This window comes from Hydra viridissima, unplaced genomic scaffold (genome assembly GCF_058129835.1).
Source record: "Hydra viridissima isolate aposymbiotic clone 2 unplaced genomic scaffold, HvirCarnegie_v1 scaffold_10, whole genome shotgun sequence".
NCBI classification, from domain to species: Eukaryota; Metazoa; Cnidaria; class Hydrozoa; order Anthoathecata; family Hydridae; genus Hydra; species Hydra viridissima.
The window spans coordinates 6,128,221-6,155,507 of NW_028324309.1; the positions used below are offsets into that span (position 1 = coordinate 6,128,221).

At 28.0% G+C, this 27,287-nt stretch overlaps 4 protein-coding genes and 1 pseudogene across 4 annotated transcripts; 4 read left to right on the plus strand and 1 right to left on the minus strand.

Annotated features, from left to right (window-relative positions):
- The first annotated feature begins 1,012 nt into the window (after nt 1–1,012).
- LOC145195963 (zinc finger MYM-type protein 1-like) lies at nt 1,013–4,018 on the plus strand (annotated as a pseudogene).
- Nucleotides 4,019–8,423: 4,405 nt separating this feature from the next.
- LOC149882852 (transcription elongation factor SPT4-like) lies at nt 8,424–10,606 on the plus strand. The gene has a single exon (XM_090099421.1). The coding sequence runs from the start codon at nt 10,172–10,174 to the stop codon at nt 10,520–10,522; it is 351 nt and encodes a 116-aa protein (XP_089955547.1). The 5' UTR covers nt 8,424–10,171; the 3' UTR covers nt 10,523–10,606.
- Nucleotides 10,607–10,683: 77 nt separating this feature from the next.
- On the plus strand, nt 10,684–11,868 carry LOC145192750 (DNA replication complex GINS protein PSF3-like). The gene has a single exon (XM_080070074.2). The coding sequence runs from the start codon at nt 11,029–11,031 to the stop codon at nt 11,647–11,649; it is 621 nt and encodes a 206-aa protein (XP_079926200.2). The 5' UTR covers nt 10,684–11,028; the 3' UTR covers nt 11,650–11,868.
- A 152-nt stretch (nt 11,869–12,020) lies between these two features.
- LOC145192741 (nucleolar protein 6-like) lies at nt 12,021–26,480 on the plus strand. Its single transcript, XM_090099418.1, has 26 exons — nt 12,021–12,137; nt 12,564–12,686; nt 13,128–13,247; nt 13,333–13,515; nt 13,616–13,781; nt 13,905–14,048; nt 14,280–14,431; nt 15,275–15,395; nt 15,512–15,561; nt 15,861–15,962; nt 16,147–16,262; nt 16,729–16,906; nt 17,262–17,384; nt 21,251–21,399; nt 23,030–23,276; nt 23,417–23,522; nt 23,604–23,758; nt 23,912–24,075; nt 24,210–24,362; nt 24,470–24,567; nt 24,676–24,797; nt 24,918–25,004; nt 25,247–25,438; nt 25,550–25,651; nt 25,727–25,786; nt 26,216–26,480. Exons 1-26 carry the CDS (start codon nt 12,063–12,065, stop codon nt 26,327–26,329), a joined length of 3,402 nt encoding a protein of 1,133 aa, XP_089955544.1. The 5' UTR covers nt 12,021–12,062; the 3' UTR covers nt 26,330–26,480.
- LOC149882853 (metabotropic glutamate receptor 3-like) lies at nt 17,448–20,181 on the minus strand. The gene is made up of 2 exons (XM_090099419.1): nt 19,976–20,181; nt 17,448–19,863 (listed from the first exon to the last, which is right to left on the minus strand). Exons 1-2 carry the CDS (start codon nt 20,022–20,024, stop codon nt 17,492–17,494), a joined length of 2,421 nt encoding a protein of 806 aa, XP_089955545.1. The 5' UTR covers nt 20,025–20,181; the 3' UTR covers nt 17,448–17,491.
- Nucleotides 26,481–27,287: the final 807 nt, after the last annotated feature.

Here is a 27,287-nt window from a genome sequence, read left to right on the forward strand (position 1 = left end):
AATACATTATTACTTTATACATTACATAAAATCCATAAATTAACTTTCTTTGAGTTAAATTATGGATTGAGTTAAAAACTTACTAAAGTTACATGTACATACAAAATTACTCAAGATTATTAATAATAATACGATGTTGCAATTATTGATAATATGATGTTGCAAGCTAAACACAGCTCTTTTTAGTAAAAATTGTATTACACGCATGTGATAATAAATGAAGTTGTATTACATTCAATTGCTGATAAGTAATTGAATGTAATACAACTTCATTCAGCTGAATGCAAATGCATATTTGTAAAAGTTTTACAAACATGCACTGAATTGCAGCAATTGCATGTGATACAGCTTCATTTTACTTAGCATACACATTATAACATTTACCTAATATAAAGTTATTTTAAAAAGCTATTTATAAATATGTATAATAGTTATCAACATATAAACCAACATATAAACATTGTCAATTACTAAATTAGTAAACGCTTTAATGTTCTAAACACATTTTAAAAATGGTAGAAATTCCGTAAAACCACGACGCAAGAAGCCCTTTGAGGGCATCTTACCCCACGTAACCGAGGACATCTTGCCTCATCTGTAGTGAGTGCAAGTTTAATACAAATAAAATTAATTTTATTGCTCAGTTATAAACTTTCTTTACTATATATTATTGTGAGATGAATTCTCTATAAAATAACACATTCCTTACCTTAATCGCATCAGTATTGCCAATCCAATAAACATTCGAAATTAGAAGCAACTTACTAACAAAGTACTCCAAAAAGTTATAAACCGATTTAAACCTCAACTAACAGCAATATTAAAAACATTTTTTACTTTTCACAGTAACTTTATCAATAGTATAATAGAGGAATAAAACATTGCTATTCTATGATACTCTCACAAAAGCAAAAAGACTTCTTGCCCCACAGGTCATCTTGCCCCACCCTACCCCTATAAATTTTTTTTAAACTGTAAGAAGTTCTTCAATTTATAAGTTCTTAGTTGCATATTCAACATTTTTAAAATATAAACAATATTATTTGTTATGTCGTTGCATATTAAGGATAATGATTCTATAATCCTTGTTGCATATACAAATTAACTTTTAAATGTATGTTCTCATTTTCAATTTTATATTAAATCTTCCGTTGTATTAAGTTAACTTTTCATTTCTTATTTTATCTGAATTACTAGTCTCCAATTTATTTAATCGTGTTACGAATAATAAAGTATTGTTGCACGAGAGTTTATTACTTCACTGATATATTTAATAAAAGGTAATTAATAAATTTGTAATAATTAAAAATTTTACAACAGGTACTGAATTTATAAATTTGTAATAATTTAGATTTTGACTCATAATAATGGAAAAGAAATTAAGTAGTACAAGCGGTGCAGCAAAAAGAAGAAAGTTAAAAGAAACAAAAGCTACTTTAGCTAAATTGCCGAAGCTAACAACGTTTTTGAAACCAATCGAAAAGCGAGCGGAAACGGAAGTGGAAAGTCAAAACTCTGCAGAAGTGGTATGTATAAATCAGTCAGTAGAACATGATGATATCGAAGAAAACATTGCTACTGGTAATAAAAATGTGAACGAAGAAGATGTGAATAGGTCTCCGAGAAACCACCGAAATGAAGACCAGGAAGATTCAAACTCTGATACGAATGACGCCATTGAACAAATTAATTTAGAAAAATCAAGTGAATTATTTTCTACTGACATTGCAAATTTTCATGGTAAAATACTAACAAAAGATATTAAGAAAATAATTGTATTATCGGAATCGTGTCGGCCAAAAGGTCCTTTTATACGCGACCCCTTGCAAGAAAACCGTAGGTTTTCCAAGAAATATTTTAAAACTACCACAAAATATGGATCTATAGAAAGAATGTGGCTTTGCTATTTCCCAAAACTTGATGCCGTTTATTGTGAGCCTTGTTGGCTTTTCTCAGAAGAACGAAAAGCAAAGGATAACTGGCGTGTGCATGGTGTCAGAGATTGGCGTGGTCTTTCTAAAAAAATTAAAATTCACGAAAATAGTCAACAACATATATTTGCTTGTTGCATTTATGAAAAATGGCGACATAATGAAACAATTGATAAAAATATAGAAGAACAAATACGATACCAATCAAATTTTTGGGTGCAAGTCTTAGAGCGGATAGTAAATATAACATTAGCACTTTGTAAAAATTCTTTGGCTTTTCGTGGTCATCGTGAATCATTTGACAATGAATATAATGGTAATTTTTTAACCCAAGTTCAACTTTTAGCTAAATATGATAATGTTATGAAGCAAGTTTTGAGTATGCCAAATGGATCTATAAAATATTTAAGCCATCAAATTCAAAATGAAGTCATACATTGCCTTGCAACACATTTAAAAGCCACTCTTACTGCTGATATTAATAGTTCACCTTTTTATTCAATTATAATGGATAAAACACAAGATATTACTAAAAGAGATCAGCTCAGTCAAGTATTTAGATACGTAAAAATTATTAAAAATGAAAAAGATGAAGCCACATCAATTGAAATTAAAGAGGCTTTCTTGGGATTCACGGAAATATATAACCACACTGCTGCTGGACTACATGAAGAAATTTTAAATCTGTTAGAAAAACATCATATAAAATTAAGTAACTGCAGGGGTCAAGGTTATGATGGTGCGAACGTCATGAGTGGGATATACAATGGGGTTCAGGCCCTTTTTAAGAAAAATCAACCCAATGCTATGTATATGCATTGCGCAGCTCATAATTTAAATCTTGTTATTAACGATGCGGTTAAATGTTGTGTTGAAGTTGCTTCATTTTTTGTAATGCTAGAATGTATTCATTTTTCGGAAATAGCATAAACAGGTGGGATCTACTATCCAAATATACAGGAGAATCACAAATAACATTAAAAAGGTTAAATCCAACGCGATGGGCAGGACGAAATACTTCTCTTTTCGCCGTTAAAATTCGCTTTCTTGATATAATGAAAGCTCTTTCCGAGATATCAATAACAAGTACAAAACGTGAAGAACGCGAAGAAGCAGTACGAATACAAAAAAATATGAGCAGTTTCGAATTTGTTTTTTTGTGCGTGCTTTTGTCTAAAATCCTTAATGAGGTACATATACCATCAAAATTGCTGCAAACTAAAAATTTAGATCTTACGGCAGCTTCAGGTTCTCTAGAAAATGCCAGCAAAAATTTAAAACAATATAGAAAGATGTTTGATTCAGCAAAACTTGAAGCGGTAGAAATAGCGACTACGTGGCAGATTCCTGCAATATTTTTTCAAAAAAGAAGAAAAATTGTGAAAAGGCATTTTGACGAATTATCTACAGATCACCGTTTTGATAGTAGTGAAGAATTTTTTCGCATCAATATTTTTATAAAAATTTTGGACGTCGTTATCAACCAACTCGAAAATAGATTTAAAGGAATGCAAGAAGTAGTACAATTATTTTCCTGCATCCATCCAAATAAATTAATGGTAATGAAAGAACGTGAGATCATAAGCTGTGCAGAAGCCATTCAGAGAAAATATAGTGAAGATATAACAACTGAATTTCCGCTGCAAATGGTTATGGTAAAGTCAATGCTACACGATGAAATATCAAAAATATCATCTATACGTGAATTGGCTGACCTTTTCATAGTAAAATTGTCAACTATAGCTGCAAGCGTTCCACAAGTGATAACAGCATTGTTATTGTTTCTTACATTACCTGTTACTGTTGCATCAGCTGAACGTTCTTTTTCGAAACTTAAAATAATAAAAAATTATTTACGAAATATCATTGGTAAAGAACGTTTAAGCGACCTTGCAATAGTTTCTATTGAGGCAAAAGCGGCTGGAAAAATGGAAATGAAAAACATCATTACCGATTTTGCCAATATGAAATCAAGGAGGAAAGTTTTCACTATTTAAGTTCGGTTAAGTTTTAGTTTCGTTTTGAAGTTATCTTTATCTTTATTTAATTTTTTGTTTTTAAATATGATATATGAAATAAATATCTATTTAATATGTGAAGCTTTATTTTTTTTAAAAAAAACATTCTTTTGCGGGGGGGGGGGGGGGGGGCCCAAATTTTGAAGTTCCGCCACTGAATTGGAATCATCTTATACAGAAATTTAGGACCACCTTTGAGACATACTATCATAATTCCCTACACAGTTCTAGACAATGATGGACCATCTAAAGATTTTCCAAAAAATTTTCCACCATGCTAAAGCATCATTTTTTTGACATATACTTCATCATGAATAATTATACAAATTTTTTGTTTTTCTTCAACGTTTTTGAAAACTGAGTCTAAGAAACTAACATCGTCATTTTTGCAAACTTTTGATGTTATGCATGTCAAAGTACTAACTGATGGCAATTGAAAATCGTTTCTTAGTTTATTGTATAAAGCACGAGATGTTTAAAAATATTCAAAACTACGTATAATTATATTTGATTCATTTTTTTTTTCCAATAAGCTTTGCAGACATAACTGATATTTGTTGCTGAATAATGTTTTTCTTATAATCTATTTCCATGACATTTAAAAAATGTAGTATTTCCTCAAACTTTGACCAAGAATCAACAATATTTATACAACCTTTACACAAACTTTTTATGAAATATTTAATTCCACAATGAAATGTTTCAAACTTAAATTCTCAAAAATTTTAACAAGAATTAAAGAAAGGAATGCCATCATAAAAGGTAATAGATTGTACATTGTTTTTTTAATCATATATGTTATTACTGGAACAGAATAAACCCTGATATTATTTAAAACATTATATAAATCAATATATGTTGCTGTATCAGCCAATAAAAAAGTGCGAAATTCATTAGTTCAAACATTTCTAACAATGCTTAAAGATTTCTGTGTTGTGCGATGATGTGGTAATGGAGTAGGTACTTGACTTGAAGGGATTCCTGGCCACACAGATGGTGGCATTTTTGGTCTTTGTTTTCCTTGAACAGTAACTTTTTCAAAAACTGCTGGCCAATGTAATTGGCAAATAATAGTTTCATCTGAAACTAAAAGATTGGAGTTTGGAATACTTTTTATCCAAAAATTTCTTTGTTCCTTATCTTTAGGAAAGCGATAAACTGGTATTTTTTTAAAGCTATTATTGTTTTTGGTACTTTGATAATTAGTTTTGCAGCCATATACACAACACTCGTTTGGCCTCTATAAAGTATAATTATTTAAAAGAATATAAAAATATGTAAACCATTACATAAGATTTTCAAACACTTTTTTTTCAAATATAATAGATCACTACCCATATCAGTCATAATGAATGTATATGTATGTATGTATGTATGTATGTATGTATGTATGTATGTATGTATGTATGTATGTATGTATGTATGTATGTATGTATGTATGTATGTATGTATGTATGTATGTATGTATGTATGTATGTATGTATGTATGTATGTATGTATGTATGTATGTATGTATGTATGTATATATATATATATATATATATATATATATATATATATATATATATATATATATATATATATATATATATATATATATATATATATATATATATATAAAGACCACACTGGAAAAACGATCAAGCTTCATTTTTGCTTTTTTGGGGGTTTTTCCTCCTGTTATATTCGGCTGCAGTTTAACGATATAATAATTGACTATATAACTAGAAAACCGATCAAATTACACAGATATTTAGCTTAACAAATAAGTAAGCTATGGTGTGAGCTAAAGTGTTTTGAAGTTTAAAATCTAATTTACTCAAAACAATAAAAATGTAGCTGGATCGTTTTTCCAGTGTGGTCTTCATATATATATATATGTTAACACCTAACACACTAAGGAGTTAACAAGTCAGTAAAAATACAGTGTTTTAAAATTTTTTACAAAAATTTATAATTTAAAAAACACTGATAATGCAAAGTTATTGGAAATATAAAAGAATAAACAAGATCAATTTGAAAAAGTTAAAAATTTTCTGCCAAGTTTTTCAATGAGAGCTTTTCATCTTCGCAATTTTTAGAATGTTAAAATAGGCCCCCAGTCACGGCTTACGGTTGCGCGATGAATAGGCCTTCACTATAGAGTGCCATGTATATACCAGATTCAAAACGCAGGTACTTGTTAAAAAATATATTTATATCAGTGAAATTACATTTGAATAAATTTTTTGAGATATTTAAATTAGATAAGTTTATATGGCGAACCCCACTGGGAGTATAGGAGCATAACAAACATATGACCTTGAATTTATAAACAGGGACGCTCTTGAGAAGTGCAAGTTAAATCTTTAACTGTATTTTTAGCACACAAATGTTATTAAAAATTTAAGGTGGCTACCCACTATTAAAATCTGAAAAAATAAAAAAAAAGTGAAATTTTTTTTATTCTTATTTGTTGAAGGTTTAACCTTTATAAGCAATAAATGTCGTACAACAATAGTATAAAAGTTTTATAACTTACCCTAATTTTGTTTTTTAAAAAGGGGCAAACTTATAAAGTTTTGAAAAGTTCCATAGCAACGGCCTTAGCGACAGTTGAAAATTTTCTATCTTCTAACAAAGATATCTTTAGTTTGGTATAATATTTTTCTTTGAAATTTTTTACAGAGATAAAATGTAGTTAGGTGAATGTGCTGAGTTAAAAATATTTACACGATGGCGTCCTATTCAAATAAAAATTTGGGTAACTTGGGCTATTTTGGTATTTAATTTAAGCATTACACTAAATTGCAAATTCCAGAGCATTAAAAAATATATATAATTTTTTTTTGACTCAGCACATAGTTCATACAATAAAAAATGTTTTTGAAAAGTTTGACTTAATTTGAAAAATTTGGCAGTTAGTTATCCTTGTTGAAAAATATGCTGTTTTTAAGTTAATTATGCACATAATTAATGACGTAATGTTGAAAATATGAAAAATTTGTATTTTTTTTTTTATCTGTTTTGATCCCAATGCTACTAAAATGTTTAAGTGTGAGGTAAAAAAGCGATTCTATCAATATTTTTTTTAAATAGTGGGTAGCCACCTTAACTTGCACTGAGTTGCAAATGCTAATTCGGACGAACTGAATATGGTACGCATTTCCTCCGTTTTTCAGCGTTTCGTTCGCTCATTTCGTTCGCTTGGACAAAATTTAAAAGCGATCGACGCACTTGAGTTTTTTTTTTTCTCTTCTTTTTTTGAACAATATGAAAAACTTTGTTTCTTTTAAACGATTTGAAAACTTCAATAGTGAGAAACTTAAAATATCTTACAAAATATCTGGAATATATATTGAAGCTTTCAACCACCAGTCATGTGTTTTCAAATCTTTCATATTTGTGGAATTATAAACTTTCCATTTTAATTTTAATTTTATTAAGACTTTTTATACCTAACAAATTTAAAACTAAAATGAAATTATTTAAAAAAACTAAGGATTTTTCGGTTTTTCCTAACAACTGTTGGAACCTGGAAACAAGTTTGCCTTCTTATACACAACTGTGGTTACAAAACCTGGAAACAAATTTCCCTTTTTATACACAACTGTGATTGCAGAACCTGGAAACAAACTTCCCTTTTTATGCACAACTGTGATTGCAGAACCTGGAAACAAATTTCCCTTTTTATACACAACTGTGATTACAGAACCTGGAAACAAATTTGCCTTCTTATACGCAACTGTGTATGACTGAAAAAAGTTTTTTTTTTTTTATCTAAACCTGAAATTGTTTTTTCAAACTTTGTGAACCTTTGAATGTAAAAGTATTGAACTAAAAAAGTCATATACACATTATAATTTTATAAAACTGAAGTTTAAAATTAGACAAATAATGCAAAGGAGAAATATAAAAATACGTACAATTAATCTGTAAATATAAAAATATATATCTTTAAAAAAAGTGAATTCCATCATTTTTTATGTTGTTCGATTGATTCTTTTGAAAAAAGTCTGCAATTTTATGTGTGTTATTAAATATTTTGTTACTTTATTGAATTGTACAAAATCAATTTTCTAAAAAGCCTTACACCTAAGTCTATATGCAATTTTACTAATTATTTGAAAAAAAGTCCCCAATTTCGATCCTTAAAGTTATAAAGTAAAAAAAGGTGCTTTCTTTCATGAATCAATAGAACAGATTTTTATGAACAATATCCAAAAATAATTAAGTAGGATCTCGGGGGTTCATAAATTCAACGTTGTTTGAAATTAAAGTTCAAGGAAAAAAATAATCCTATTATGTACATTTTTGACATCTACTTTTACAAAAAATTTGCAAAATTTAAAAAGCTTTACTTAAAAGTTATCTAAATAACTTTTAATTTTTTTTAATTAATGATAATTAACATTTTTTTAAGTACAACTTCGTTGTTTTACAAAATCAGAAAAAGCACGTTTTCATTGTTTTAAGTTGCAATATCGACGCGTTTAAAAAGATTTTTTTAAAAAAGTTTGGCTGCGTGGATTTAGCTACTAAAAAAATTTATGAACTTTCCTCTTAAGAAATAAAATGCTCTAGCTATTTGTTTACATTGTTACAAAATAATAAGTTTAAAATAACTTTAATTTTTTTTTATTTTTGACGAAGTTTTTTGAGAATTCACCCACTGTTCGCTCATCGTACCTTGATAGACTGCATAAATTCTTCTTGTATAGTTTCTTTTAGTCCGCTATGATTATTTCACATTTTTAATGATTATTTAATCTAATTAATGTAATGATAATTGATTATTTCATCTTTTCTTCAGTAATGGTTATTTCATCTTTCCTTGAGTGATATGCAATTAATATATATACAATAATATACAAAAATAATCAAGAATCGGAGAATATACAAAAAACCCAGATATAGTGAATTATAAACACACTCCAGAATTGATACATATATGCCAGAAACAGATAAAAAAATTACTTTATATCACGTTTATTTACTTAATCTGTGTGACAAAATATGTTAAAATTTATGTAGGTAGATCTCTATCTTTTTATATCTTCTATTCCTACATATGCTTAGTTTCATATTCATCAAGTACAGGTAAATTACTGTAGAATGGAAAATCGTTATAACTCTAAAGCACATTTTAAGAAAACAATCTTTCTCTTATCATAAATTTAGCTATGTATAAAATTCTTTGAAAAATAAATCTTTAGTACATTTTTACCTAAATTGACTTACTAGAGTTTTTCTTGCATGGATTAGTCTGTTGTTACAACAATTATACTACTATACAGCTTGAGTTTATTATTGTTTCTTCTTTCTTTTTTCTCTCTTGAGATTACTACACTCATCTTGCTGATAATTTTACCAGTTTGCTAATTATAAACATTTTATATTTAATGTGAGATGTAGAAGAATTAAGGTGTATAGATCTTAAATTTGTTGATTGTATTAAAATTGCAAACTAAACGTATGCTTATAAATACTGTCTTGCAGATGATTTTGGAATAACCTGGAATTCAATTCAACATTTTCATTCATTTCCATATCCAAATATTTTAAATAGTAAGTTTTATACCACTAAGTGTATTACAAGTATATTTTGCCTCTTGCTCAACACACATTTTTTAGAATTTTTTAATATATTGCAGTGCACAAAAAATGTCTATAGCATAGTAATATTGTATTTTCATATGGTTTTATTCACTGAAGTCTTAAAGTTAGATTTTGAAGTCTTAGAGTTGGATTTCTAGAGCTAATAAAACAAATAGGAAGTAACTATGGTGACCATAATATTGGTGGCAGGACCCCTTGATATTTAAAATAGAGGTTTCTTCTAGCCTGAGAAGAATAGCAGACTAAATGACCTAATAGTTATTTATTTTATCATTTAATATGCTAACCTTCTCAGATACTTAATCAAATGTAATAAGATGCTTACAAACTGTAAATATCATTTATGTTACTTAATTTTTGAAGGTTTTGTTTCAGTTTACTTAAAGTGTGTAATAATTAGCGGAAATGCTTCATATATTATAAAAACCTGATATTTGATAAATTTATGGTTTGATGTTCTGGTAATTCTTTAAATTCATTTAACATATTTCACATTTATTTATTTGTGGGATATATATAGTATGTGTAGGTATCAAATGATAGAAATTGTTGAAAATCTATGCATTTTTTCTGGTATTTCATTTGCCTATCATATTTTTTTGTTATGCTTAATATAAAAGAAGCATGTCTTTGGAAAGTGTGCCAAAAGAGTTGCGTCATTTGCGTTCCTGTTTACTATGTTCTATGATAAAGACATTAGAGCAGTTTGAAAGAGATGGTTGTGACAATTGTGAGCGCTATCTCCATCTTAAAGGAGATCATGAAAACACTTTATCATGTACTAGTGCAAATTTTAATGGAATAATTTCCTTAATGACCCCTGAAGATAGCTGGGTTGCTAAATGGCAAAGAATCGATAAACTTAGACCTGGCTGTTATGCAACATCTGTTCATGGAAAGCTACCTTCTGATATTGTTAAAGATTTAAAATCAAGGGGGATTCCTTATAGATCTCGAGATACATCTAGTAATTGAAATATTTGTAGACTGTTGTTTTACTTTTTCCCAGAACTATTATCAGTAACACTAAATACAAATTTAAAATGTAAAAAATAAAAATAACATAGTAATTCAAGTTTTGCTAAATTGATGTCTTAACATTATAAATAGAGCTAAAAAAAAAAAAAGAGTTTTTTAAATTGTGGGAAGTTTTTCTTTGTGGTTAGTAATTTTACTTTTTTTTGGAAAGTAATGTTTTTGCTGATGTCTTATATGCTACATGTGTCTTATTATTTTAAAAATGTTATATTCTTTATGTGCATAGTTTCCTTTTAGCTATAAAAAATTTTTTTTTTGAATTTTTGACTGAGTAAACCTAATTTAAGTTTTAAATTGATGTTAAAATTGAATTTGGTCAAAAATAAAGTTATTGTGAAATTATTATTATTAAAATAGAAAATACATAAGCTTTGTTACAAAAATTGCTCAATTTTTATAAAATATTTTGTTTAATTGGAGATTAAAGATCTATTAAAGATTTAATGAACCAAGCACTTACCCCACGGCCATTAAGTGTTTACTACTATGATTTGGATGATATCGTTACAACGCAGGAAAAAGTTCCTGTGCAGTTTGAACTACCATGTTACAGACTTGGCTTCTTAGATCCTAGTACCTCTGAAGAGCATCTTCAACAGGGAACCAAGATAGAAGTACCTTGTTGGCTTGCATTTGAACTTTGCACACGTAGGAGGCTCATTGCATCAGTTGAATTACCAAAAATATATAATGAAAGTTTCAGACAGATATTTAAGGCAGATCCCAATGTATTAGATTTGCACAGATTGGGACCATACTTTTATAACTTTGGATTTAAAATGTTACATTTTCAACATGTGGATTCAGGTATAGTTGCCAGAACTCTTCTGGAAATTTTTGTGAAGCGATTTCGTCAAATTATGGACAACTGTCAAAATGCATCTCATCATAATGTAATCAGAATGAAAGCTAAACTAGATGAAATGGAAGTTATTTTATTTGACAATGGACAGAGAGCATTAAAAGATTTTATTGAATGGCAGCTAGGTAATGTTGGCAAGCTATTTAGTTCGATTATGCTAACTTCACAGAGAAAAAGAAAAAGAACTGATTTGGAGGAATAATAATATTCTCACTATTTCTTTTAGTTATATTTATTAAAAATACCTATTATTTGAACTTTTTTAATTTTGTTTGATTTTTAAGATAAGTTGTAATAAAATCACTGCCTCCCTTTCTTTCTAGATTGGAATAGTTTATGAATTTTTCTTTTTTTTTTTTTTGCTGGCAAACAAAATTTTATTGTAAAGAACATCTTAATAAACAAAAGAAAAGAGATTTTATGTTGTTTGTTGCTCTAACTTATGGCTTCAAATAATTGTCTTGAAGAATTCCGTTTTATTTGAATTCACAATACATAAAAATACAAAATCAGTGGCATCCATGTATCTAAAAATAAAGAAAATAATTATATTTTTGTAATCATGCCAGTTTTTTTGAATTTTAGTAAGTGCCAGGCTCACATAATACATTTAAAATGAAAAGAAAAATTGAATCAAACACAAGTGCTGGTTTGGTCAAGATAAAAAAGAAGAAGTTGAATACAAAAAAAGTGAAGGATTTTGTTTTTCTTGGCTTTCAAATTTGTCTATTATTTTACAGTTATTTCATGTTATATTTATGTTGCTGTATTTATGATAAAATTTCTTACCAGTATTTTTTCTGTTGTAATCCTCAATACTCTATGTTTATTCTTATCTTAAATTTATTTATTATAATCTAACTATTTTTATTTGATAAATGTATTTGTTTCTATCTAAATATTTACATTTAAAAAGGTTTTTTTTTTCTTTCTTTTTTTTTTTCTATGTAAATTTTTAAAAGAAAATTATTTCAGAAGTTGTCAAAAGAAATTTGCTAACACCTGTGTGAAGAAGTTTGTATTTTTGCTTTTTACAGAGTAAACAACTTTTGAGTGTAATAATATATTGTTTTAGAGAGTATTTGATTGATTTTTACATGTTCATATAATTTAAAGGTAGTGTCAGCTGAAGAAAGGCAAAGGAAGAAAACCTCTCTTTATAGTGCACCAACAAGCGAAGAAATAAATCAGCTGAGAGAAAATGAGAACTTATATAAAAGTAATTTGTTCAGAATGCAAGTAAGATATATATATATATTTTTTTACAGTTCTAGTTTTTGAACCAACATAGGTTTATTGTTGTCAAGAAAATCCTTTTATGAAGTCAACTTTTTAAATAATGTAAAAATTTGATACATGCTAACATATGTTAATATGAAAATATACATGTAGTAATACATTTGATATTCGTGCATAATATATTTTATAAGTTAAGTTTTTTTTTTGGCTGGCAAATAAAACTTTTTTATGTTTTTTGTTGCTGTATATTTGTTACTGTAGTTTGTGACTTCAAATCCTCTTGAAAAGAAAAAAAAGTTGAATCAAATACAAGTGTTAATTTTTCAAATTAAAAGAAGAAAAATTTATTATAAACATACACTTGTATCAAAATATAAACAAAAGTTCCTAAAAATATATATTTTTTTAAACTATATATAAATATAAAGTTGCTTTAAATAGATTCAATATCTCCTGGAAGAGGTGTGCTTTAAAGATAAAAAAGCGAAGAAAGTGAGCATGGCACTCCATTCACTAAATTCTTTCATTAAAGGTACACCTTCTCAAACAGATGAGCACAAGGTGATTCTTTTATTCACATAGTTTATAAAACTTCCTGGAAAACGGGTAATGCCTGAAAACCTTTATAAATTTAACTTCTTTTTAGTTATCTGGTAATTGTCTACCAATTGGTGTGGAGTTTCCTCTTCCTGATTATATTCCAAGAGCAAAAGTAAAAGGAAAATTTAAATACATTGCTCCAAAAGAAATTACAGTTATAGGGAGTTATCTTTTAAAAACCATGACAAAGCCAAGAACATCCATCGATATTGCTGTTGAGATGCCATCGGTAATAGTTAGAGAATGTTTTAGAGTGTTTGTGTGTCTATATATATATATATAAAAATACTTTTTTTTGCTTTCACTATCCATTGTTAATTTTTTTATAGGATTGCTTGCAACCTCGTGATAACTTAAATTATCGATATTATTTTAAAAGGGCTGCATATTTATCATGGCTTGCCTTTTACTTGAAAGATTGGGAGTTTACTGATTCTGTTCATTATGCCTGCTATTATGACCAATATAGACCAACTCTGCATTTAACTCTAAAAGGTTTTGTAATTGGTGTAAATAATTAGTTCCTCTCAAATAGTCAAGAGGGTGGGCACAAAATTCATAATTTACAAAATGAAATGTAATGAATGAATATATTATGATTGAATATTATTTTTTTAGGAAAGGTACTGAAAAAGTTTTCAATAAACATTTATTTGTCCATTCCCAATGGAATATTCAAATTGTCACGGTTCTCACCTTTAAAAAATAACATCAGATCAAATTGGTTTAATGATTTGGATGATTCAAAAGCTGAAGATTTACGTAATTAAATACATAATATTTTGTTTTGGTTTTTGTTTCCATTATTCATAATTCTAAACTTATTTTGTAAGATTACAAATATTTTGTAATCTTGCAAATTAAATATAGAGTGTTGTAATGTGCCTCTAATATTTGTTTACTTAGTTATTTAGTCTGTAATCAATTATTTATATATAATTGTATAAAGTTCTATTTATTTTAAAAAAATCAGGTCATTAATCTTTCTTTTAGTTATATCAACTCCTCATTATAATAGTGGCATACTTTCTGATATGCTCTTTGAAGATCACTTAAAGGTTTTATATGCAGCATTGAAAGAATCTCCAGCAATTCGAGAGGCTGTATGTCTCTTTAAAGTATGGCTCAAACAAAGAACATTTAAGGTTTGAATTCTGTTCTTTATTAAATGAAGCTCCTTAACTACTTGTTTATGAGTTAGTATGTGGTAGAAACAAGCATCTAGAATTCTTGTTGTAATGTAAATCTATTGATTTGTAATATAAGTGGTAAGGGAAAATAATTTATATACTATAAGTATATTAAATGATTGTTGATAACATAGTTTCAGATTTTTTAAGTTAATAAAAAAAGAGTAGAGTATACTTCTTTTAAAAATGTGCAAAACAAAGTCAGCTGTGCGTAGATTATAAACTATGAGCGTTAAAAAAAAAGAAACATCTAAATAAAATCTGATATTGAACTAAGATGAGGTAATGCACATTAGTATTTGATTTTAATGTCACCAATCTACTATTGGTCACTATCTACAATATCTAGTGTTTCACTAATACCATTAATCAAATCCATAATACTTTTGCTGATCAAAATTTAGTATAACAGTTTTCGACCTTTAAGAAAACATTTCAAGCAAATAAATTTAATGAAAAATATTATATAATATTTTTCATTAAATTTAAACTTGCCTCAAACCATCTCTAGAAAACTATATAGTTTTCTGGGGATGGTTTGAGGCAAGTTTGGGTGAATTACCTTTCTAACACATTTTAAAAGAATGATAAATAAAATAAAAAATGTTATATAAAAATAAATAATATTAAATATGTGTGTATATATGTGTGTATATACTCATACATATACATATATTCACATATGTAGATATAAAAACTAAGGCAGGATACTTGTAAAAAATATTAAGAATTAAATATCAAGCACTAAATTTAATTAATGTAAATAGTATAAATGCATAATGATATTTTGTTTTTTAGGGTGCTTGCATATTTAATGGATTTGTTGGTTCCATGTTTGTGGTATATTTGCTTAAAAAGAAACATATCTCTTTTAATCTTAGCTCCTATCAAATATTCAAGATTATAATGCATTCCTTGGGTAAAAAGTCATAGAAAATTTGTTCAAGAAAATTCTCTGAAAGTTTTTATAAAAGTTTTGAAAAATTGAAAAAAAATATAAAATATTTTCTTTCTAGACTATTTTCTCTATTTCAGCAATATCGGACTGGTCAAAAAATGGCATCACACTTTGTGAAGACACTAATGTAAGTTAACACTTGTTTTTGAGAAGAATTTCATGCTTTGACAGTTTGATTTGAAATCTTAACTACCTTGAACTTTATGTAACCTTGATTACCTTGAGCTTTATGTCATCTTTAAGCTCTGCTAAAGATTCTGAATATACTGGTTTAAGGTGTAATTTATGCTTTTTATTTAAGTTACTTTCAAAATTCACTTAAAAGATTAGCTTAACTATTATAACATCCATTAAGTTATGAGTAAAGTTTATTTCATTAACAAATTATTTAGCATTTGTTATAAACCAATTATTTGAATTCTTTAGAAATCAATAGTGGATTTTCATGAGAAATTTGATGTTGTGTTTGTTGACTCAACTGGAGAACTGAACTTGTGTTCAGATATTACTAAATCAACTTATAGCATGGTAATGAAGTTTTGTCTTATTTGCTGGTTGCTTTTATCATTTTTCAAGCTTGTTCTTTTCCTGTTTGCTATTTTTACTGAAATATTAGTAATAAAATTTTAAGTAGATAATAAAAGTAATTGTATAAATGTTATAGATTGCATATGTTATGTAAAGATTTCAAGTTTTTAGAAATTTCTTTAAGATTTGTTACCAAGCAAAACTATCATTAAGCATTCTTGACAATTCTTCAGTGAGTGGCTTTGATCCATTGTTCATCAAACAGCAGCATTTTCTTCAAGTTGCTGATCACTCTTTCCGGTTATTTTTGTTTTGTTTTGTTAAGCAATAGAAAAATATATAAGATAAATTTTGTTAAGCAATAGAAAAATGAGATAAATTTTGTTAAGCAATAGAAAAGTGAGATAAATTTTGTTAAGCAATAGAAAAATGAGATAAATTTTGTTAAGCAATAGAAAAATGAGATAAATTTTGTTAAGCAACAGAAAAATGAGATAAATTTTGTTAAGCAACAGAAAAATGAGATAAATTTTTTAGAAAAAGTTATAATTTGATGCAGTTAATATTTAAAAGAACAGGACTTGCGAAAGCTTCATTTGAGGCAAAAAATATCTTTTATCCTTAAATAGTTCACAATCTTTAGTTTATCTTATTTTTATTACTTAGATAAGAATTTTAAATAACTTATTCTAGGCTCTTTTAACTCAACTGCTTTAATATTACACAGGATGATGACCTTTAATTTTTAATCTTATGACCTATTAAGAGTTTTCAATCTTGATGAGTTACGTAACAAGCTGATGGGAAACATTCATAAGACTGCTGTTATGGATTATGGAGGAGACTGGTTAAAGCTTGTTCCAAAATTAGTCTCAGAAACTCTTGTCTCTGGACTAGACAAAAGGCTACGGTTACTGTTCGAGAAACCTGCAGAGGAAAAAAAGGTGTTTTTCTGGTCAAAATTACTTAAGCATTTAAGTTATAAAAATTCAAAAAAAAAAGGGATATGTGTAAAGTGAAATTTAACTAACAAAATTATTATAAAGAAAAAAGTTTTTCAATCAAAACAAAAATTTTTCTAATTTTTTTTCATTAAAATAAGTTTTTGCTACCTTACCTAAAGTAACCAAAGAAATTATCATTGTTGAGAAATTTTTTTTATTTTTAATGAAAACCAAAACTTTAATGTTTGTAATAACAACCTTTATATATAAATGTATATATATATATATATTATATATATAATCTAGTAACAGTCTAGTTATATTTTATTTTTATCATTGATTTCTTCATTTTCAGTGGCCAGTTACATCTTCAAAAGAAATTAATGAGTCAGAGCAAACTCTTTGGTTTGGTTTACTGTTAGATACGCAGTTTTCAGAAAATACTCTTATTATGGGACCGCCTGCAGATCAGCCAGAGGTTTGTAAATTAAACTATTTCAGATATAATAATCTTTGAGACATTCAAAACAAACAAAAAGTAATAGAGGCTACTTCTTCATAAATTTTATTAGGCTATATTTACAATTACGTTGTTTCATTATTTTCTGTTTTAACTGTTAATATTGGTGATAAATTGTTTGTAACATTCGTTGAGTTTGATAAACTTACAGAACGGTTGCTTTCTTTTCTTTCATAAATTCCAGCCATCATTGTTAGAGTTGGATTCATGGTATAAAGTGCTAGTTGGTTCATTATTGTATCAAGCTCTTTTGATTTGTTTTTTTTTTTATCTCTTTTTGTGACTTTGCGATAATACATTGTAATTATCTTCATGGCATATAGACCATATAATGTGACAACTGATATACCTTGAAATGTAAAACATAAGGTGTACAGTTGTTTTTGAGTATGAGAACCTAGAATATAAGCTATTGCAAGTCCAGCTGCAGCCAGAAAAACTGTTACATACATGGTAATGCCAATACTTTTTATTTCACTGTAAGTTTCTGGCAAATTTCGTGTTTTAAATGCCCAATAGGCACATGATAGCATTAAAACAAAAGGAAAGATAGCATTTAAAGCCATGTTTCTACTAGATGAATTACAATGGTGTTCTACATAAGTAGATTTGTATTCTGTTACAACCACTGGTTGACTGGTGTTTAATATCCAAAAAACTGCCATTGTCAGTTGAATGCCAACCATCCCAACCGTGAGTAAAACCTGAGAGGTCATTGAGATTAATATTAATCCCCGAAATTTAGGTTTCTCAGAGCTAAGAAAAATTCTATATATCCTGTTAGTTTTTAAGACCAATGGAGCATAGCAGAGTGTTAGTGGCATACCAAACATAAGCTTTTGAGCATGGCATGCAATTGGTGATGGTTTTTGAACATAAAGTATAGGTGTTATAGACATAAGGATTACCCCAACTAAGGAACATAGTTGGGAATTGCCTTCCCTTATAATTAGTTTGTTACGGTTTTTTAAGTACACACCCATTAATAGAATGGAAAGAAGTATTATAGTGCTTGAAATGGAGATCACAACATATGCCAGTGTGTCAGTCATGCTCATTGACACTTGAGATAGTGGGTAGCATTCTTTTTGTTTTTCATTTGTTTTTGTTCCTATAGCACATTTTGAACAAACATTGTTTTCTATAAATTCTTCTGGATTGCAAAGGCTGCAAGTCCAACAGCACTCACTTGTTTGAATTTTAATTTGGTTCTCTTTACATGAAGAGCTACAAATTGATTCTTCTAATTCAATACTCTGATTTATTTGTAATGCAGTTCTATTCTTTGAAAATTCATCGTAGCTCCAAAATCCAATAGGTTTAAATTCACCTTTGTTGTATTGGTAAATATCGTAGCTATCTTCCACACTACCAAAGTCATTAAACATGCGTTTTTCAGTCTGTTCATTTTCTGTTATGTTATATAAGTGATCATTTAAGTAAACATCAGTGAATTTTTTACCATCTGTTGTTGCACATGATAAGTCTTTGTCCTGTGGGTTCATTTGACACTCCTTTAACCACTTGCGGATAGCATAAGCAGCAGCATAAACTGATTTGATGACTGGTCTGACTGGTGTGTATTTATTGTAAGTATAATTTTCATAATTTGATTTTAAGTACTTCTGAAAATCATCAGGCATTGGATTGGTTATTTGTATAGTAAGCATTCCTTCAAAGTATGGTTGAACTGATTCTGGTATGTGCAACATAGTCCCACAGGATGTACTAAACACAAATTGAAATTTCTTTAATTCATTCTTATATTTTTCAGCTGCTATGAAAAAGTACTGGCAAGATTCATAAGTAAAAAACACAAACACAGTTTTAATATTTTTGTGCTGTAACAAGGAGGCAAAGGCCTTCTCATAATCATGCTGCTTTGAGTCTTGGTTGATTCTTTCAATGTGTTTTATGCAAATGTTTTTGCCTATAACTTCTTCTAAGTTAAGAGTCATTGATGCTCCATCTTCATCTTGTGTCTGAAGCACAGCAACTATTTGCCAGTTGAAACGCTTAGCTAATTGAAAAAGTAATTTTGATTGATATAGGTCTGATGGCACTGTTGAGAAAATGGACGGATAATCTCTTCTCCTTGAAAACTTGGTGCTGCTTGCACCATAGCTTATAGTTGATTTTCTTCCAACCCATAAAAAATTTGACCAAAACTCTGAAAGTTCTGAAGAGTAAGGCCCAATAGACAATACTGATTGCTTTGAAAGAGCACTGTAAACTGATATTTTTTGTTCTACACTATAGGGCACATATCTGAGAGTATGATTGTATAAAAATTCTGGATTTTTGTTAATCTCTATAACTGCAAACCTCATAGCATATTCATATGTGTCTCCTATGTCAAGGGTATTTATTGTGCATCTTGTTTCATTAATTTCTGGCATACAATAATTGAATATTCCAGCTATATCAATGATTAGTCCTAAGTAAAATAAGGTTGTTATAAAGTAATTGTATTATCAAGGCTTTATTGTATTATCAAGGTTTTATCAAATTTAAAAAGATTTGCAGCAAAAAATAAATTATTGAATTACCTTTAACTGAAAGAAAGTATCCCATAAATATTAGTAAAAGGATAGTCATTCTTCAGATTTAATTTCAAAATTCATTTTTTTTTTTACTTTTGGATAACCATGAGAAAATTTCAAGTGAATAATATTCATCTGCAATTTTGTGAAAGTTTATGCTTTTTTATATGTGATGTGGAAAAGTAAATAGAGTTTTTTTTTTTTTAAGTCTTGAAGGAATTTTAAATTAAACAAACATTCCAAATGTTTCTTATTTCATATTTAGAAGGTGCTATGATTTGTTTGTTTACATTTTTAATCCAGTTGATTGTTTTGCTGTAATCCTTAAGTTGAAAGCAGTGTTTGATTGAGATTTTGTCTTTCTGAAACATACATCAAAAACAATATTTGACTGTGATTTTGTAATTTTTGTTTGATGTTTTAATGCTAGCTGAGTCAAAACATATGTTGAAGTTTATGTGATATTTTAATGCTCAATATTTTCATATATACTTAAAGATGCAGCATTGCAATCATTTTTATAAGTGAAAATAATTTTAATAAACAAAAGGTTTCTTTAACAAAAACTATTGACTTTCAAAAGATTTTTTCAGCTGTGTTTTACATAATACAGTTTTGATTTGAATTGTTAAAATAACCAATCAAAAAACAATCACCAATCAAAGTCTTATTTCTAGGATTGCTATTACATAGTTCAATAAAACCTCCATCTGTTCTTATTCCTAGATTTTTTTGTATTATTTCATAGCTGCCATTTTGTATCTTGGTTTTAATGTATTTACTAGTATTCAACAAATAAAAGTTATTCATCTTCTAAATTATTTACAAATTGTTTTGATTGTAAATTTTTTTAGTGTATTTAGTATATTTAATAGTATTGTGGATATATGATTACTAATATTATAACCAATTTGTTAACATAGTTTTAAGTTATTATTATTATTATTTTATTATTGTTGTTATCATTGTTACTAAATATTGTTATTACAAAAAGGCTATTTATATTGCACATTTTTTAAATTTTATTTGTTAATATTATAAGTAAATTGTTATGGTAGTAAATTTATTATTATTATAAATAAATTGTTGTTATAAATTTAATAAGGTTATGAATAAATTATTTTTAGTAGTAGTTTGTTAACATTATAAATGTAAATTAATATTATTAATACTTATTTACTATTATTATATTGTCAATATATTTTACTTTTCTTGATAAGTGGTTTTTTATTAAAAACTTTTTTTAAAACATACTGAAGTTTTCTAAATAACTTCATTTAGGCCAAAAAGTTTCGTCAAATTTGGGGTTCAAAGTCAGAGTTGAGGAGATTTCCTGATGGAAGCATAAATGAGGCTGTATTGTGGTCTTGTGCAAACAAAGAAGAAACAAAGTTTATTTGTAAACAAATTGTTCAACATCTTCTACAGCTGTAAGTTTTTTTCTTTGTAAATTTAAGTTTTACATGGCACAAGATAATTAAAAATGAAGAATTTATTTGAAAATCAAGAAGTCTTTTTTTTGTTTCACTTTTTTTTGTGTGTGTTTTATGTAAAAGTAGGGAGACAAAAATATTTTATGTAAAAGTAGGGAGACAAAAATATTTTATGTAAAAGTAGGGAGACAAAAATATTTTATGTAAAAGTAGGGAGACAAAAATATTTGATTTTTCAGATTTTGGATAAAACATGATGAAGTTGTTATGTCAAAAATAGAAGTAGTACCAATTTTAAGTTCACAAACATATACTGTTTCCAAATTATGACCAAAGATCTGGTGTAATGTCCTAAAAGTTGATACAAAGCTGCAATTTTAAAATTAAAATTAAATTTGAACCTCATAAAAAAAATCTCTAACAGATTAAAATTTTTTTTTTAAAAAAAAGGTACCTTTCTATTTTAAAGGGATGTGAAATCAATATCATGAAATTTTGCTGTTAATATTGCTATTACAGTTGATAATATTGTTATTATAGTTGTTAATCCATTTCAAAGTTCAAGGATTAATTCAATAAGATGGATTCACTTCAAATTATTCCATATCATTCCATTTCATATGATTTTGGGGAAAATGTACATATACATTGAAAGAAAGACTCAACAGAAGAAATTTTTGATTCATTTAAAAGAAAGGTGGCAGTGCCCCAACTGTATGCCATATACAGCATTCTCAGTCATTAATTGTGTTAGATTCTGTTCAAATCGTGAAAAATGTCTGCCATCTTTAGAGAAATGAAAGAAAAAATGAATACAGAGGTTTATCAGCCTTTTCAAAAACATGTAATACAATGGCTTAAGAAGGCTTTATCAAATGAGAGTTGTTAGAGTTGTTTCAACAGAATGAAGCTCTTAGGCTTGGTCAGAAAACACTCAACAGCTCTTAAAAGACAATATGGCCAATTTTAGACTTAAAAACTTTCAGCCTTTTTTGAGCCCAGATTTAAATCCACTTGATTTTTCAAACTGGAGTGTTGTGGAGACAAAACATGCAAAAAAGACCATAGAAGTCTCAGATCTCTCAAGTCAACCATTACAAGAGCATGGAACTCTATGTTAAGAGAATATCTCATCAGTATTTGTCAGGCGTTTCCTTTCACATCTAAAAGCTGTCATTGAAAAATATGGAGATCTAATCAAATCTTAAATTAAGCAAGGCATTTATATTGAACTATCCTTTTATAAATATTGTTGAAAAATTTTATTAATATTTGTAAGTAAATTTGTAATTATTTGACAGTAATTGCTGGTACACCCAGTAAATATCTAACTTTCTTTTCAGATTTCTATTTTTCAAGAATTTGTATGGCAGAAGGGCATGCACACCATTGATGAATGTTTGAAAAATTTAGTCAATTTTTTTGATTGGTTATAATCTTGGGGACAGTATAGAGTTATAACCTGAATCAAGGCGTTTTTTCTTTTGTTAATGTAAAATTTACAACTACCAAATTTCTTTAAAATCTTTTAGATGAAAAGTGCTATAACTGTTCTAAATTTATTCAAAATCTTTATGTAAACAAACACATCCATTAGTTTTTGATTGAACTCTGCCCATATTTTCAGGCATTGCAGTATACCTTCTGATTGTATTCTTTATCATGGTGGAGAATTTAATGTTTGTCTTAAAAGAAAATGGATTGAAACTCAGGAACCTGTCAAAAGCAAATACAAACCTGGCTGTGGAGAAGAAGAAGGAATCAATTTCATAAAAACATTTGAAAAGCTTTGTAAAGAAATCCATGCAATTGAAAGTTTGCCTTTGAAAATTAATTCTATTGATGGAGTAGATCCAGCTTTCCGCATGACTGAAGTATAAAATATTTTGCTGCTCTTTTTAAAATTTTTACAATATCTATGACATATTTAATGCAGTATTTTGCAATTGTTTATTTTTCTTAGGATGTTAAATTTTCTTAATCTAAGAATTTAATTTTGATATATTTCATTTAGGTCAATACTCCTTTCCAGCATAATTTAAAGGCTGGTCAAAGCAATAATCATATTATTGTCCCTAAGGTTGGGAAGAAGTTGCCTCATTGGTGTCCTGTTTTTAATGGTATTTATTTGCATCTGTTTTGATTTATAAAGTTAAATTAAAATTACAGAAATAGATAAAAATGATGGATGTTTTTTGCAGTTGTATTACAATTTGAGACAAGTGGAAAATGGCCTGATGATATCTCTGCTATTCAACATATAAAATCTGCATTTCACATTAAGTTAGCTGAATGTATTCGTAACTACATCAAAATACCAGCTGTTGCTTCACCTGCATTTGTTGATGTTTACAAGGTATTTGTTGTATTCTTAGATTGGAGTTTATTCATGGTTTGGTACTATTTCAGTAGCTTGATATTTGCTCTTAGGGCTTTTGCGTGAAATAGATTTTTTTTCCTGTAAATGATTAGATACTAGAATGTTTTCTTTGAAAAATGTTTGTTTTAGAATGGATATGTTTTTCGCATCTCTGTCGTACATTATCGTGAGATGATTTTGTATCAAGAAAATTTAAATGTAGGTTCACTGCTTAAAAAGGAGTGTGAGATTGCTGCTCAGCAATTGGATATTGCAATTGTAAAAAAACCATTGCACAACAGTCTAATTAATAGGTATTAGGATTAACATATTATAATAATATATAACAACATATCATAACATATCATAACATAAGAGGTCAAAATTTTGTTTTTTCAATTATTTATCATTTTATTTGATTGAATGATTCCTTTTTTTTTTTTTAAAGCCTTAACAGCCAACATCATGCCTATGCTTTGACTGTCAGGTTGGCAAAAAGATGGGTAGCTTCACAAATGTTTTCTGAGTTTTTACCAGAGGAAGCAGTCGAGCTTGTTGTTGCTTATTTGTTCCTAACACCTCATCCTTTAGAAGCACCCAGGTAAGTTTTGTTTAGTAAATTAATTTATTGAAAAATGATGAAACTGTAGATAATTTTTATTTATGTATTGATGAATGCCGTTTCTAATCAGTGATCAGTGAATTTAGATCTCATATGTGTGGCTTTGTACGCTTCTTAGAGTTCATGTCTAATCATGATTGGAATATTGAACCAGTTATTGTAAACCTTAATGAGCAAATTACAAGTAAATTTGTTTAATATTATTGAATGTTTAGAGTTGAGCATTTTTATGTAAAAATCTCCGCTAAATCTCTGGCAAACAATGTATTAACTTAAAATCATTATTGTTTAGATGAAGAATCTGAAAAAATAAAAGAAAACTTTGAACTAAATAGGGATCAACTCCCAGCAATGTTCGTAGCTTGTTCATACGACCACCAGGGGCGAATATGGACAAAGAACGTAAACAAGCAGGTGAATAAGTGCAATAATTTATGTGCGCGTGCATGATTGCGTGCGTGCGTGTGTGTGGATTTTGAGATTTGTGTTTATTACGTTTTTGTTAGTATTTGTTTAATTTCTGTTTCTTTTTAGATTTTATATCGTTTGGCATTACTAGCTGCTTCTGCATTACGATATGTTGACTCCAACTTTTGGACAAATAATGTTTTTGTTGTTGAAGTAAGTGTATTGTCTAAATTAGAAATATTTACTAAACGTTTTAAATGAGTCATAATGAAGAAGATGTCGACATTTATAATCATAATGAAGAAGATATCGACATTTATCTATAAAAAATTTTTTTGGATTTTAAATGCAAAGACCTTTTAAGGTGAAACTTCGATTTACATCCATAATTAAAATAATGTTAACTTTATACTTCTATCTTTATTTTGTTTTCTACTTGTGAGACATATGTTTAGCCCATCTTTCGACCACCCATGAGCGATTACCATGTAGTTATCGAGTTAAATAAAGATATGGTTCCTCTTTACTATCTAAATATTGATTCTACTCTTCGTTCTAACCCGTCTGCCATTAAAGAATCAATTGCGAGCACATCGATGCCTGTTGTTGACTTCAATCCGCCTAAGCTGTATCTAGAAGAATTACGTGTAAATTTTAGCTTGGCTTGATTTTTATTCTGATATTTCTTATTAAATATAATTTTTATAAAAATTCTCTGATGAATTTTCTTTTTTAAAGATCTCTTGATATCTGTTTAGAGTGCGTTCTCGGAGATCGCTCTGTTTTTCTACGATGCTTATGGAGGCATAAACATTGGAGTTGTTTGGAAACTAAGTGCGTTATCTCCGCAACCTTTCAAAGTAATACTTTTATATGTATAAGTGTGAAGTTCTCTTCATCTATTCTTTGTTTCTTACATGGATCAGTCTTTTTAGATTTTACATGCTCACTACCAAACCCTTGTGAAAACAAAGGCAACAAAAACAAATAAAAAAGTAAGTTCATGCATTTATACCATAACCTTAAATGAGAAGCCATCTTTAACTGAATAGATTTTTTAATGCTCTGTTTACAATTTTAAACAAATTTTGTCTTATACTCAAGTTTCTTGAAAGCTAGTTAATAAAATTATCAATGCTACTTTGCACCACTAAAAATGGCATGCAATTAGTAGGATTGCTAGTCGAATTATTGCCATGAGTAATTGTTTGTATTTGGATTTCTTACGGATTTTTTATAAATTCGACGTTGTTCATAACTAAATCAACAACGGTAAGAAAATAATTTGGGTTTTTTCCTTTTATGGCATGTCATTGTAGAAGAAGGTTTGGTTTAGTACACATCAAATGTAACGATATAACTTACTTTGACATAATTACTTTTGTAAAATATTACTTTTGTAATATTACTTTTGTAATCATTAGATTGCGCCAGGTTCAACGCCGTTGTCTACACCGAACATTTCAGCGATTGTTGATGACTTCAAAATTATTGGTAAGGGACTTGTCAAAAATGTTATTGTCCTAAGGAAAGATTGAGTCTTGAAATCAAGTAGAATGATATCTACCTTGGAAGCGATTGAAAATCAATTTGATGGTCCACTCGCGACAGTAATTCAAATTCGAACAATAAATTTTAGAAGTTTTTTTTAATTCTCAGTTATTATTGAGATAAAAATACTCTATGTCATTTGATTTCTTCAAACCATCGGTTTAGTCCTACTTTATAAACAATTGTAAAGGAATTTAGGCCTGTAATAACGACCTGCAAATTATTCACGAATGTCACATTTTTAGTGAATCGAAATTACTTGATAAAGTTAAAAATAACGAAGCAGATCTAAACTGTTTAAACTAAAAGTTAACCACAAAAGAAGTGCCATAACTAATGAAAATTAAGATAAGAACCCTGTCAACGATTTCTTCTTACCTTACAGGTTATATACGTAACTCATGATCTACGTACCATTTCAACCAATTATTCTATTGCAGCAATTAAAGGTTACAAAAAATACATTTCCGTTTTACAAATGACATGAATCCTTGTAATTGGATCTTGAGAAAATGTACAATGTAAAATTTGCATATTCATACAGCTATTCACAAAAGTTTAAACGATTGCAGAATTTTTATCAAGTATGTTTGGTTATTGTTTAATAAAAAAAAACTGTAAAATGATATCGAATTAATTTTTTTTATTATTTAAAGAAAAAGTAATTAGCTTTAAAATGAATATGAACATATTATAAAAACTTTAATATTTAGTTAGAAAAAAACAATTACAAAAAATCATATAGGAAAAATAAGAAGCACAAAAGTTTAAACGAATTGCAACATTCGAACAAAAACTGGGGAAAAAAAGCAAAATTAATATTTAAAGTGTCCTCCTTTGTTTTTATAGCAAAGATAAACTCGTTTATGCATTGATTCAACTAATTTCATGCACATCATGCGAGGTACCTTCAGCCAGTACTCATTCAAGTGTTGTTTCAAAGGC